The sequence below is a fragment of the Protopterus annectens genome, chromosome 10.part0 (genome assembly GCF_019279795.1).
Source record: "Protopterus annectens isolate FY-2018-M chromosome 10.part0, PAN1.0, whole genome shotgun sequence".
NCBI classification, from domain to species: Eukaryota; Metazoa; Chordata; order Ceratodontiformes; family Protopteridae; genus Protopterus; species Protopterus annectens.
In genome coordinates, this window is record NC_056744.1 from 1,684,631,706 (window position 1) to 1,684,647,471 (window position 15,766).

Sequence of the window (15,766 nt, forward strand, 5' to 3'; positions counted from 1 at the left end):
GGGCCACCAGCCTAGTAACTTCCTATGATAATCTAAAGATATTACTGCTCAGTGTTAAGAGTCTTAACAAAAAACTACACTCCCTGGAAGCACACCTCACCCTGGAGAATGCTTGATGTCTATGCATTTAATGAAATGTGGTTCAGAGACACAGAAAGCACCCCAGTAGTGCAAAGCTGTAATGCTTTCCATACAGTCAAATCACCCACTGCACATGAAAGGACAAAAGATGGAGGTGTATCAATCATCTAAGAAAGTAAGCACACCTCAAGACTGGTCAAACAATATGACATGCTTGAGCTACTCCATGTCCAACTAACCACAGGTAAAATCCCTTACCATATTTTTGCTAGCTACAGGTCCCCCACCATGACCCAGGAAAGCCATACCTCATACCTGAATGAACTAGAATCTCCTACCGTTCAGCCCAACACCATTTTCATTGGTGATTTCAGTGCCTCCTCCATTAACAGGGAAGCTTACCCATCCATAGACTTTTTCAATGCAATGCCTTGGAACAGCTAGCCTGCACTTCCACTATGGGTACAAATATCCTAGACCTGGTACAAACTTGGGAGAGCATTGCATCCCCAAGTGTAATGTCCTCACTGATTAGATCAGCTCTCAAAGTAGTCTCCTTTGAAATAAATATGAAGGTAGAACCTCCATCCGACCACAGAACCTTTAAGAACTTTTCTAAGGATAACTAGTTCCTTTTAAGTGATGGCATAGCTACTTTCCAAGCTCCCAAAACCCAGAAAATATGGAGGCCTCTGTGGAGGTGTACACAGTTACTGTACAACCATTTAAACAGTTGCATAGAAATGGCAGTACCAGAATGAAATAAACACAACTGCAAAAACAAGCCACTGTGGTGGATCCTCAGTATAAATAGGTTGTACAACAGAAAGAAAATCCTGTCCAGAAGTAGGAGAGGAGATGCACAACAGGGCAGTTTAAAGAAGCAATCAGAGGAACCAGTCAAGTCTTCAATTTCAAGGCAAAAATAGCCACCCATGCAAAGGATAACCATAAGGCATTTTTCAGTGTTATCTGTAGTCTTAAGGGGAACAACCAACATTGTGCGGAGTTAAATGTAGATGGCACCACCTATACCGAGCCAGAAGATGTAGCAAATTTGCTGACCGATAAATTCAACTCGAACCTTACCCTATATTACCTCTGATTACCCCCCCCCCGCCCCAGGAAATACTCTCCACCATTTCTCTACCTGTTATCACAAGCGAACAGGTCATCACTGCACTCTCTAAAGCTAAAAGCACAGCCTCAATGGGTCCCAACAGTATCCCAGTATGCCTCGTAAATAGCTTGAAACATGATCAGTCAGGCCTCCTAAAATCTCTATTTAACTACAGTCTCCAGACAGGCTGGAAGACAGCAGCAGTCACCCCTCTGCATAAAGGGGGGACCATCAACAGACCCAGGAAATTACAGACCCATAGGTCTGACTAGTCTAATATGCCAGGGCATGGAAAGAATAATCATGGACGTGATAAACAGTGACATAGGAAATCTCCAAACAGTGGACCCAGCCCAGTTTGGCTTCATCAGGGGCAGGTCATGCTTGCTCAGTCTGGTGGACTTCTTTGAGAAAGTCACCAAGGGCATGGATGAGGGTAAAAAAGTGCATACTGCCTACCTTGACCTTGCGAAGGTATTTAACACAATTCCCCACTCAGGTGTTTTAGATAAACTTTCAGAATTGGGCATAAATCCCTATGTCATCAGATGGATAGCCAGTTTGCTTACTACAGGACTCGTTAGAATGGGAAATCCAGCAAGAGGCCAGTTATTAGTGGTGTACCATGAGGCTCAGTGCTAGGACCTCTACTGTTCGGAATATACTTCTCTGAAGTCAAGGCTAATGCAGAGGTCTCATGGCTGACTAAGTTTGCAAATGGCTGAAAGTTGGGTGCAGTCATTGAATCCCCAAAAGATGCAGATATCCTTTAGAAAAAAAATCCGACTTAGACAAATAATTCGTGCCAGAGCCATGACCTAAAACTGAACGCAAAAAAAATGCATAACTGTACCCTTTGGATGTCCAATACCCCTGCAAATTACAACATTAATAGCATACCCCTAAGAATGGCCCCAGTGATGAAAGATCTAGGTACACAGATAGACAGAAACCTGAACTTTGCCCACATTGGTGAGGAAGTCCTTCTAAGTGGTGCAGCTTATAAGTAAGGGCATGGCTTCCAGATCCAAGGAGGTTGTAGTCCCACTATATTCAGCACTCATCAGACCAGTAATAGAGTACAATGCACCTTTCAGCATACACCTGAACAGGCACAACAACTGGAGCAGCCTCACAGGTTCCTTACAGAAAGAAAATACACGGTGTAAACATGTCCTTTGTGGATCACCTGGAAGTCGTGTTCCTTTACTCTATCTCCTATTTGACTGTTAAGGGGTGATCTGTGCCTAACCAACAAGGCATTCTCAAATCCAGTCCTGATGGAACTGTTATACATTCACAAAGTAAACTTCACGAGGTTTACCTGATCCAAGAATCTAAACCTGGCCTGTGAAATGAACAAAACGTGCTGAAGGGACAGATGTATGTCTCTGAGATTACCCTTCCTCTAGAACAGGCTTACCTATTCACGTGAAGCAGAGTCCTTCCCTAACCCTCTTCAGACACAGTTTGGATCAATGAATGGGGAATCATAAATTCATTCCTGGAGTGACATTTATGTCCCCTGTGGACAGTTTGTAAAATACCCAAAGGCATAGGAGGCACAAACCTAAGCCATCATCTAGCCCTTGGGTATCAAAAATCTGTGTAAATCCAGGTAATAATGGCTAGGCTAGGCTTGTAAAGGGTCTTGAGCCAGTAGGCTAGTAATCTCCTATGAACCATTTATGTGAAATCACAGATGCCAAGTTGCATTTTTAGGCTTTGCTCCATTCTATAACAAAAACTTAACTGCAATCAGCAGCACCCTGTTGAGATTCTTATCCCTTTCCCAGGTACTCAGGTGGAGGTTGATGACTTTGTCTAATTCAATCTTAAATACTTAACTGCAAATCCTAAGTACCTTTTGCAGTCCACTAATAGTCCTTTATCTTTCTTTCCTTTTAATTTCATTTCCTGACATTCAGTGAAAATCTGTTCTTCCGTTCTTCTTAGTGTCCAATTACTTTATTTACATTAACGTTACATTTCCTTTGCATGTATTTTCTCTAGTTTTCCTTAGGACATAGTGTTGCACATCTATCCCCAATCCGACACACTTTTCATCTCCTTGCCAAGTGTGGTGTGACATCCTTCCATGTGTATTACTTCTTTTGTCATTTTCATGTTCTAACATCCAGCAGTTGCTTTTCTACAGTTTTTTTTTATTTTATTTTATTGAAGTTTCTTAATACATGTATAAAAAAGACTCTGTCTCTTAGCACAACAAGGTTGTCCTGTTACTGGTCTGTCATTTACAATAATACATGCAATACAGTCATAGTGAACAATTTTTCAAGAATCACTGTTGCTTTTTAAAGTGCATCTTTTCTCCTGGACAATATTCATAAGCTAACTTCTGTTGTGTCAGAATATAACCTGTCTGAGCCAGAGTGCTGCTGTTTTTTTTTTCAAATTACCATCCCAAGAGTACAGAACATTCTCTTTCATAGTGTCTAATAAGCAATGATCGCAAGTTGCTTTCATAACTCCCAACCGTGCCAAATTACTCTGTTTTTACCAAGTTTGGGGGTTCAGATGAAGGGGTTGAAGGTTGTGCGTCAGGGCTGGTAACTCGGCACGTAAAAATCAACTACCAATCATTAGCGGATCGGAGTTCCTCTGTGGCGACCCCTAACCGGGAAAAGCCGAAAGAAGAAGAAGAAGATCGTGACATGACCAATGTTATGCGGGTTATACAGAGACAACAAGCAATCAAGATTCTTAATACAACAGGTATAAGAGACATAACTTGGAAAAATGTTTAAAGAGCATATGAGAAAAAATTTAAGCAACAACAAACTTGTTTTGAGTTGCAAATCTAACTGTGCATATATTCTACAATAAGTAAAAGTCAGAGAAAAAAAACAAATAGAAGATTAGGTGCTCATTTACATGATTTATATTATGTGCAAAAGTAGAACGTCCCTTACTTTTCTGCAAGTGATCTTTCACCAGATGTCTAAAAGGGGTACCACTGCTGATTTTCAGTGCACATTCGCCTTTTGAATTTTGCTTGTATGACTGATTTCTTTTACATGTGCTTCGGTGTTTATACATATTAAAGGGGGTTACTGTTCCTCTGAAGTTTGCAGTTTAGTTTAAAAGTGCAGTAACTCTGGTCAAATCCCAGCAATAAAAGGGAAGTACCTTAGATAATTGAAGAAAGATAACTCAACACTGTACTCTGCAATTCTCAGTGATATCACCTGCTATATACAAATTTAGAAGAGTATATCTTTTTCTGGCATGTCTTTTAGAAAAAATTTGATAACCATATCTGGAATGTTAGAACAAAGTCACAGAGACATAAAGCAGTTTTAATATTTAACGGTTACATAAGACAACAGTAAAACCAAATTGCATGTGTTGATACTAATTAGTGTACATAATTGTTTCAGAAATTAGAAATAAAAAATGTATTTTTATATTTACAGCTAATGATCTAGCTAATATCATCATTTTTCTTGTGTCCTTTCCAGGCATCCTTTATCTACTAGAACATGAAGAAGAATATGTTTTTACGCTGCCTAGTGCCTATGCACGCTCTATTCTCACAGTTCCTTGGGTTGAACTAGGAGGAAAAGTTAATATTGTTTGTGCCAAGAGTGGTTACTCAGCCACAGTCACATTCCACACCAAGCCCTTCTATGGAGGAAAAGTCCACCGGTATCACTTAGTATTTTGTCATCAAACATTAATTTTGGCTGCTGTTGTGCTTTCTGTCACATTGCTTAATAGTTATAAAAATACTTTTTAAAATTTCAAAATAATTATGATACACAGTAATTGAAAATTGATTGACTATTGTAAAATATTAGCCAATGTAGACGGTCTTTTAGTTCATGCCCAGAGTTTTTTTAATAATAAGACCAGAGAGTCTTGAGCTCAGATGCCAGAAAATGTGTATTGTTTATTAGTAGGCATGCCAAGCATCACAAAGTAAAATAAGTGCTAAATGCATTTCTAGAAATAATGCTGTTTGTGAATGTTTTATTGTATCTGTTTATTGTGGATAAAACAAACCTGTATAGTTAGGTTGAGAATGTATAGGACTTTATAGTCAGTGTCAATATTTTTAAGCTGTATGGTAGAAATTACTTTAAGTCTTGGTTGATACCAGCTGTTGCAATTATAGTGCCACTGTTATGACATGAGCTAGACATTTGGAAAGCCAGTAAACTAGAAGATGTGTGCAAGTCTGTGTACTGATTTACTCAACACTTAACTTTATGTTCTATGCTTTTTTTGTCTTAAAGCATAACTTAGAGTGGAGTTGTTATTGTCAGTGTTAGGACTTTGATTTTAGGTATATACATTTCTAGGTTAAATTAACTAGGCTTCAATTAGCATGTATTATAAAGAAGTAATTATTACAAAAACATAACATTAATTTAGCCAGGGAATTGTAATTTACAGAAACCAAACACAAATTTAACGGTGGTCAATGTTTCTCTCAGTAATGTAACCAGATCAACAGCAGTGATCATTTTTTGATATAAGCATTAAGAGGATTCTGCTGATTTTACTTAAAAGAAAGTATGTTGCAAAAAGGTTCAAAGGTGTTTGAGCAGATGTAGGATTTCTAAGATGATTGCACACCGATCAGCAGCTTAACTTCAGCTCTTCCAATGTGAGAAAAGAAACAGAGTTGAAGGCTAGTAATTCTGCCAGTTTTAGTAAAATTCATTTACTGGCTGGTTAAATACACTGCCTGGATGTCAGCAAAAATGAAATAGCCCAAAAGAAAGTCAGTTAGCAAAGGGAAAGAGAAAACATTGGCTGAGAAGAAGCCTGTTGCTGTTCAGCAAGTAGAAAGAGTTGATTCTGACAAAAATGTGTCCGAAAGGCAAAACGTTAAAAATTGGAGACAGTGGAGTGCTAGTGAAAGTGATTCACTGTACACCAGGCAGAAGAGATGCAAATTTATCCCAGGAATAAGTGAATGTTGAAAGGCAGTTGTGAGATTCATGCTGCTATATACAGCTGTCTTCAGAATATTTTTTCTGCAGAATAGGCTAAGGAGGAAATACAAAAGTTTGTCCAAAAAAGTGAGCCATCAAACAGAAGGAGAATGTGCTTCTCTTTCATCTGATGATAAAGCTCATAGAGAGTATTTGCCAGTGAAAGCTTTTCCAATGTTCCAAAGGAAAATGCTTGGCAAATGGAAAAAAGAACATAAGTTGATAAGAAAAATCAGGAGTACCTTGGATTTGAACCAGTGTGTGGGAATGTGAGATGGAGATGAACAGGAAGAAGACCAGTAACACTGAAATTAGGAAATGAGAGACTATAAAGCATTGATTGTATTTGTGAAGTATGGCTTTACAAGAAATAGTGTATGAGAAAAACTGGATTTCCATTGACTTTATTAAACTTGGAGGACTGAAAGGCATATATCCTTCTTCATGACATCAATGTTTGGAAGAGCACTAAAAGGAAAAATAACTAAGAACAATTTTAACAATATTTGCACAAATATTTGATATAAATGGCATGTTATATAGTAAAGCATTTTCAGTGATTGCTGTATGTGATGCAGATAGTAAACAATTTTTCTTTTTTAATTTTAAGAAATTTAGGCATTACAATGTAAAAAGAGAAGAAAGGTTGGACAAAAGCATGCTTAAGTTAATAGGCTGTAATCTTGGACTGTTTGAGTGGGAGATGGCGTGTAAAATGTATTGATTATAATATATGTAGAGTTGAGATGGTTTCTCTTTTGCATAGGTGAATGTCTGGTGTAATGCCATTGGCTTAATCTAATACGTTTCTTGTGTAAACACAGGGCTTTAAAAATAAGAGAACATTGTGAATATAATGAAAAGTTTTCTTGTGACAAATAAATGTTCAGTGTGAGTTGAAAAGTCTGCAGCTGAGGGTTGCTGTACATTTTGTTATGTTTCCATGGAGATCAGCTGACTACAGGTCATAAATCACAAGAGTTTTGGACATTGTTTGCTGAGAGAAACATAAACATAAAATGAAAAGGTACAATGGCAAGCAGCTTAGTGAAAAATAAAGTTCGACATTTTTCCTGGTACCTAATACTTCATTGCACTTAATAGAACAGTGTATAGTTTAGTTTTACTTAAATATAGCCAGTATATTTTTTTTAATGCCAAAAGTTAATATTTTCTGAAAGCATACAAACTATTTTTCACATCTGGGAAGGGAATAAAAAGACAAGAACAGACAGCAATCAATGGAAGTAGGAATACAGATAATAATATAGACTTCAGCATGAATAACCTTAATTTTAGGTTAGGTTAGGTAATTCCTGGGTGCAGGTGTTAATTTGAGACAATTATTCCTATCAGGAGGGTTAAACTTCATTATTTGAAGACGTACATTGTTTTGTGTGTTTTAATCATTATGGAGGTGTGCTTTTTTTTTTTTTCCAAGGGTTTGCATTAAAACAAAAAGTCTTGTAAAATCTGACATAGGTTCACATGGAGATAAGAAACAACCGTATAAAGGATCAACCTGCCAAACGTAGAGTGCATGTAAAAAAAAGGTGGAAATAAACATTTAAAAAAAACTAAAATATGTAGAATAGCTGAGAATAATAACTTCTCATTGTAATGGCTACACTAAACATATTATTTTGGAACATGAATATGCTCAGTGGTATAGATAAAAAGATGAGTATTGAGTTATCTTATGAAATGCAGAGTACAACTAGCAGTGCTACAGGAGATACATTTGGAAAGACGGGAACATGTGAATATAATTTAAAAAAAAAAGGATTTCAGGGTGGATATTCAGCAGAATATTAGGGAGAAAGGAAAAGGACCATACTTACAGAAATTGTTAGAGGAGCTGCAATAGTGATATAAGAGGAAAATGATAATAGATTTATGGTAGTAAGGAGTTTCTAGCACGGGAGGAGGATTACGCTTGCATGTATTTATATTCCACTGAAACTGCTATTATGGAGTTTGTTTATTGTTTATTTATTTACATTTGTTGACCGGGAGAGTCCGACTGGACACAGGTCCGTTTTCAGCAGAAGCCCGTGGAGAAAAGCTCCACATTAAGTATTATTTGCATTATATAGTTAAAAACATAGCATTTAAATATAGACATTAGTCCAGCTAAGCAAGACAAGAATAAAACATAGATGTAAAACAGCTGTAGAACATAGTACAATTTTAAAATATGGTGACATATACTAAGCATGGTTACAAATGTAGTTGAGATTCATCAGTGAACAATTGATACAATCTGTTTTTGAGGTACATAACAGCCATTAGCAGTTGTTGCTACAAGAAGTTAGTATTATGTGGTAGGTAGCTGGGGACATGAGTAGCCAAGCTTGCTAAGAGTAGGTTGTTGATAGGGGGCCGAGAGAGGTAGTGGGTGGGTGGAGTGGATGGTATTAGAGGGGGGGGGTGCAAGGGAATATCTGGCAAGTTTTTAAGTGTGATTTTAGTAAGGATTTGAAGTGGGTGCAAGAAGTTACAGAGGTAATTGAGGATGGGAGGGAGTTCCAGAGTTTGGCTATAGTGCAGGAGAATAATGCTTCTCCAGAAGAGTTAATGGCTCTTGTGACCTGTAGGAGGTTTTTGTGGCTGGATCTTAGTGGTCTCATGGTTATGTAGAGCTGGAGCAGATTCTGGAGAGATGGGACTTTTAGTGGTTGGTTTATTAGTTTGTGTACGAGTGCGAGTTTGTACCATTGAAGGAGGTGGGGGAGCTCTAGCCAGCCCAGTTCTGCTAGTGAGAGACAGTGGTTTGTATGGTAGGAAGCCCCTGTGGCGAATTGGGTGATTTTGTTGTTGCTGGTTTTGAGCTTATTTAGATTGCATTGTCTAAGGTTAGTAAATATTGGAGAGGCGTAGACTAGGGTATTAATAAGATGAGAATTTGCTACCGAAATTTTAGCTGCTTTGGTAAGTAGTTGCTTATTTCTGTATAATGCTCCTAGTTTTTTGTGCACTTTTTTAATGGTCATGGAAATGTGAATGTCAAAGTTCAGTTTATTGTCTATTTCTACTCCTAGTAATTTGGTGTGTTCTGTAGGATGGATGATGGTGTTGTCTTTTGCTATGATAAAGTGAGAGCTGTCTAGGGTAAGTTTGGTGGGTTGGAAGATTAGTAATTTTGTTTAAAAATTTTAAAGTTTAAAAAAAATTGGGAGAAATCATCAGCTTTCAGTAAGGAATATTGCTTATAGATGGGGAATGGAACTTGATTTGCAACAGTGAGGATGTATCTGTGGGACCTACAACTGAAAATATAACAAACGAGGTTAGATTTCTGAAATTTATGAAAATATTTTGTATGAAAGACATGAATTCAGTACTAAGAATTTGAAGAGAATTTACAAATTATTCCTCATGGTACAATATCTGGGCTGGGCTAGACTAGACCAAAATTATATTTCACAGGAGCATGTGCATTTAATTGAAAGTGTCTACTTACATCCAACAACTATTTCAGATCATGCACCAATAACAACTAAGATAAAAACACAAGGTAATGAAGTAAAAATGAGGCACTGGCAGTTCACCACCTACTTGTTAAAAAGAGAGGAATTTAAAGAATGATAATTTAACAGTTATTAGGAAAGATAGAAATTTCTTCAGTCATTAGAGTTAGGAGTGGGATAAAGTGAAAGTGGGGTTTAAAAATAGGGTAGAAATAAAAGAAAAAAAGATATGCTTCAGAAGTAACAATAATTAATTTGAGGGTCTGACAAAGGTTAAAGTATTGCACGATAGGAGGAATCTCACAGAACAAGAAGAAATGTAACTGCAGAGTGCTAAAGAGAAAATAAGGGAGTATCTGGATAATATATACAAGTTTAGAAAGATTGCTGTTAAGCAACTGTTTTTTGATAACTTCAAAGCACAATGACTTAGGCAACATAATGTAGAAAGAGTTGCTGCCAAACTTAGGGAGCCCATAGCAAGAAAATAATCAGTGATCATGCAGAGGTATTAGAGATATTTTGGAATTTTTATGAAAATGAGCAGAGAAATGTGGATGTCAAGAAAGACCACAAATGGAAATATTTATGGAACACTTAAGTATGTTCAATTTATAGAAGACTTAAATATGCCAAGATTAGAGGTAGATGAGGCTCAACAATTGCTAGTTAAGATAACAGACGATAACATAAAAACAGTGATATATAATCAGTCTGCAGAAATGTTTCCAGGAATAGATGGTGTTCCTGCAAACGTTTAGAAGCTAGGAGTGAAGAAAGTGTTAAAGATCTAGAAGTTTTGTTTAACAGTACTTTAACAGGTTGGGAAGCACCAACATCCTGGAAGAAAGGTGTGGTGGCTGTAATACTGAAAGACTGTAAAGACCCAGCTTCTTATAGGCCTGTTTCTGTTTAAAACTGTGATTATAAAGTAACAGCTAAAAGAATGGCAAAGGTATTGCCGGAACTGATAGGTATGTATCATTGTGGTTTGTGGAGGAGAGGCAAATATTTGACAAAATCAACAGAACAAGGACGATAACAGGGAGAAGCAGAATGTAAGAAAATACCACTGGTGGTGTTGGGTCTTTATGCAGAGGTATAATTTAGCAGAGTAAACTGATATTTTCTGAGTAGGGCAATGGAAGCATTTACATTCCCTGATACAATAATAAGGATAATCAGGAGGAAATATGAGAGTTCGGATGCAAAAATTAAAGTGGGAGGGTTCCTCTCTATAAGTTGTGTCTGAACAGAGGAATCAGGCAGAGATGTCCTCTTTCCCCTTTGCTGTTTACATTATATTTAGAACCATTGGCAAAGAAAACCAAGAAAAAATGAAAGTATTTGCAGGTGGTAATATTTTGTACATGATAAAGCCAGAATATGACATCTCAGTGTTGTGGAATATTTTCAGACAGTTTTATGCCTTTTTGAGATATAAAATTAATGAAGATAAAACAAAGGGGTATAGCTGTAAACTGTGTACTGACACAAGAATTGGTTTAGCAATACTCATATTTTTGGGGACACAGTAAAATGAATTTACTTAGGAGTATGGAATAAAAAGGATTCTAAGAGACTAAACGAAAGATAATACAAAAACTGAGATACTGTGTTTATGGATATGGAAGGCAATATGCAAGTGGATGCAAACCGTGAAATATTTAGTCTCTAGTATTTTATATACAAGTCAGGCATATTTTTATCAACAAATGGAGAAGTTGTTTAGAGTAATTAATAAAGACTTAAAAGATTTTATCTGAGAGGGTAAGAGGGCAAGGGTCAAGTAGGATAATTTGAGCATTCCAGTAGAATAAGGTGATTTAGGATTACCTGATTTGAAGGGATATTTTAGAGATACACATGTAAGGTTCATGTATAAACGCATGCAGAAAGCTATAATTCAAAGTAGAAAGGGGAGTAATAATAAAGCAGGGGAGAAATTCAAGAAATAAGGAGAAAGTGGGATTTTGGATGATGATCCTTAAAGAGAACAACAATATCTAAAGAAAATATTAAATTCATAAAATAGCAGAAAGTATTCTAAGAATTAAGCCAATATGATAAGGAGATTTTGCCAGTAGGGATGCTGTTAAGGGTACAGAGAAATAGGCAAGGGAGGGCTTGAATTTACTGGAGAAAACTGGCAAAGGAACTAAGGTATTGGGAGCAAAAAACTAGAGACGGAAAGATAATAGAATTGGAAGAGGCCAAAAAGACATTTGGACTCCAAGCTAAAGACTACCTTCCCCATCAGTGATTGATACCAGAATATAGGGAGAGAGAAAGGGATAGGGAAATCCTAAATGAAAGACCTGCTGTGGTAGAGTTTCTAGTTGAATCTTGAACAGAAGCTGCTGTTAAAAATGGGATCATTGGTACTGCATGTCAAATATTGCATACTAACTATACTAAGACAGGGGAAGAGAGACTGGATAAGCAATTCATAAGGAAATAATGGGAGTATATATGTATGGCTGCCAAATATGCAACAAAGTGTAGAAGATTTCGGATTTTTTTTCTTGGAAGTGTTTGCATAGGTATTTTATACCCTAAACAGACTCCAGCAAATTTTTCTTCGGGTAGATGGCAAATGTTGGAGGTGTGAAGGGAAAGAAAGAGGTGAGTAGGAACATATGTTTTGGAAGTGTAAGGAGTTGGCAGACTACAAATTCCCTACAGAATACTGTGCCAGTAATATTGGGTGAGCAAACAGGTGTAATTAAGGAAATTATTTTTTTGAACTGGGTTACAGGATCTGAATTGCCTTGACACAGTAAGGCTTTAAGTTTAATTATGGTAGCTGTCAAAGTATAAGGTACAGGTATTTGAGGTATTGAATAGCATAAGAGAGATAAAAGAACAGGAAGTGAGAGAGTAGGAGCAAATTGTATAGAAAAATTGGAAAGTGTAGGAATAATACATGCAGAATAATGTTTTGGTGGGGGACATAGGTTTAAGGAAAGGCAAAAACTGATCAATTTTACGTAATGTTGGATTGATGGTAGTAGCTATGCAAAATAATGTATGTGACGCATAATGTTTGTAACCGAGAACATGTTAATATGGTTTCTTTTCTTTTATAGAAATGTTTGCCTATATTTTAAGTGATATTTCAATAAAGGTGTTAATGAGTTTTGGCAGATGTAGATCTGTCTAAGTGAAGAGTGGAAGTTCTGTTTTTATGCTAAACATTTGTACAGGTCATTTATTTGGTAAGTGGGCTTTTCTCATCATCTTTTAATCACAATTCTGACAGTGCAAAATGTACTGTATTAGTAGTCCAGTGCATAACAGAGTAAAAAATATAACTGGGCATAACTGAAACACAGAGGAAGTAAATGCTAAGCTAAAACTAACAAATCATAAAACAAAAGCTTAGACAAAAGTTTTTTTTTCTTTGCACAAATAAACTATTTGAATTTGCATATTATATTACATTAAAAATTCCGAATGGCTTTTGAGTAGTATTAGTCCTTTAAAAGTTGGCACAGTCAAGAAATACATCAGCATGCAGTGGCATAATTTTTAAGGCTTTTGCAGATAGGCAACTATTTGAGGTATTGCAGTTGTGAATGTTTAGAAATGGAGAAATTAGTGATGTTATGAACTTAAGCAGGGATGAAGTTCCAAAAGTCTAGCGCACACTTATTTTTTTTCTTTTTCAGTCAGCATTTAGGACAAAAGCAGTAAGAGTGGTCTGTTGCTGTGTTGAGATTTGAGCTGATTATATCGTAGGAAGAAATATTTTATTATCTAGAAGGCAACACCTACTGTAGTTTGTGCCCAATGTAGTTAGAAAACGTGGTGGCTTTGGCAGATATAGAGAGCCAGGTTCCTTTAATAAGCGGATATGTTGAGTATAGTGATATAGTCATAAAGCAATGCATCTTATTAAAAGTAATTTGTAGACAGCTCTTTTGTCTGTGAATCAAGGATAATCAGAAGAAGGGCATATTCTAGTCTTTGGATGAGAATGTGTTTCTCAGCAAGTCATCAGGCTTTGGACATAAGTCAAGATGTGGCTTTGTGTAGCTAGATTGAGCTGATTAGAACATGCTAGTAGTTCAGTCTCAGTATTATACTAGGCAAAATATGGTGGGATCAAGAGATTTAACTTGGCTTCCGCATACTTGCATAGATTAGTATGAGTAGTTGAAGATTTGGAACAATGATTTGGGATGAAGACTATCAAGTTTCTGTGGCATTCCAAAGTGTATGTTTTTGAAGTGTTAGAGAGAGAGAGAGAGAGAGAGAGACCATGGGGTAGTTTACAGTTGTGTGGCTGCTTTGCTTGTTTATATATATCCTACTTCTGGCTTAGAATGTGTTGTTGAATAATGTCCTGGGGAACCATGCTTACAATTCACTGTACAGAACAGGCAGGATATATAGAAAATGGCTGGAGATGGTTGAGAGTTTATAGAGGGGAGAAATGGGGAATGATGGAGCATTGCAGCTGATGCATGGTCTATTAATCTGAAAGGTTATTTCTTAAGGCCTTATTCCTTTTATGCGTCTTGACAAAACCTGTCCATCAGTATGATGGTTGAGATTCTTGATAACCTTGGCATTAAATCACAGAGAAGGAAGCATCTGTGGTTTGATCTGCACGGCCGTGGAACGGATTATCATGGACCTCATTAACAAGGACATTGGCAACCTCCAAACACTCGATCCCAAACAATTTGGCTTCGTCAAGGGGAGGTTATGTCTGTTAAATTTGGTTGACTTTTCTGAGACAGTCAGCAAAGCCATGGATGAGGGAAAGACAGTGCAAACCACCTACCTTGACCTGGCCAAAGCCTTCAACACTATTCCCCACTTGGGCATAATAGATAAACCCTCTCAACTAGGCATCAATCCATATGTTACCAGATGGGGTAGCTAACTGGCTCAGATAGAACCCACCTGGTCAAAATAGGGGAAACCACCTCAAGCAATAGACCCGTATTGAGTGGCATACCCCAGGGTTCAGTCTTGGGGCCTCTGTTATTTGGGATATACTTTTCAGAGGTGCAAGCCAAAACTAATGCACTATAGCTGACCAAGTTTGCATATGACTGCAAGCTGGGAGCTGTCATCAATTCCCCTAGTGACATTGACATCTTCCAAGAGGGTCTCACACAAGCAAATGACTAGTGCCAGAAACATGGCTGCAAGCCGAATACAAAAAAAATGCATCATCATCCCCTTTGGGGAAATTGATGTCCCCACAAATTTTCACATTAATAATGTCCTAAGCACACAATTTGGGCACCCACATGATAGCAACCTGACTGTTGACCACCATGTTGCTTCCATTGCATGGAAAGCTTTCTACATGGCTCATCGCATTGTAAGGGTATCTCATTCAGGGGCAAGAAGGTCATAACATCCCTGTATTCTTCCCTTATAAAGCCCATTGTTAAGTACAATGCCCCATTCAGCATGTACCTCACAAAGCACATGCAGCAGTTGGTGAGACAACAGAGGCTCCTCTCCAGGAGAATCTAGGGCCTCAAAAATCTTCCATACACAGATAGGCTAAAAGCCCTATCCCTCTACTCTGTTTCATACAGACTCCTCAGAGGTGACCTCTGTCTGGCATACAAGGCGATCTCGGACCCTGCCTTAATGGGACTGCTGCATATCTGGAAGTCAAGCTCCACTGAAGTAACCTGCACACGCGGCCTCAACTTGATCTGTGACATCAGTAGGACTTGTTGGCGGGACAGATTTGTGTCCCAGAGGCTCCCTCATCTGTGGAATAGATTCCCTCTCCATATCAAGCAGAATACCTCTTTACCCCTTTTTAAGTGCAACCTGGATAACTGGATGGGAAATAGAAAATACATCCCTGGGATTCCACCAGTGTCCCTGCTGGACAGGGTCATCGAGTGCTGATTTGTATATACATGGGCTAAACTCTTAGCTAGGCTTATAAGGGCCTCACGGCCAGTAGCCTAGTAAACTTCCTGTGAACCTATGGTTGTACTAGGTAAACATCATTTATGATTTTTATTAAAATAATGGCCCATGTAAAAGGCATTAACCAAATTCAGGAGTCTAAAGAAGTAGTGAATAGCTAAAATTTCTGCACTTGATATACTCGAAATACCTGTTATAGGATCTTTCTTCATATGTGT

At 37.6% G+C, this 15,766-nt stretch overlaps 1 protein-coding gene across 2 annotated transcripts in view; it reads left to right on the plus strand.

Moving 5' to 3' along the window:
• The window catches only part of OSBPL10 (oxysterol binding protein like 10), a 546,334-nt gene that overhangs the window by 411,285 nt on the left and 119,283 nt on the right, over positions 1-15,766 (plus strand). For both annotated transcript variants that reach the window (XM_044086441.1, XM_044086442.1), the window contains exon 4: positions 4,684-4,870. In XM_044086441.1, the coding sequence (XP_043942376.1) occupies positions 4,684-4,870 (187 nt within the window). The remainder of the gene's footprint in view (positions 1-4,683; positions 4,871-15,766) is intronic.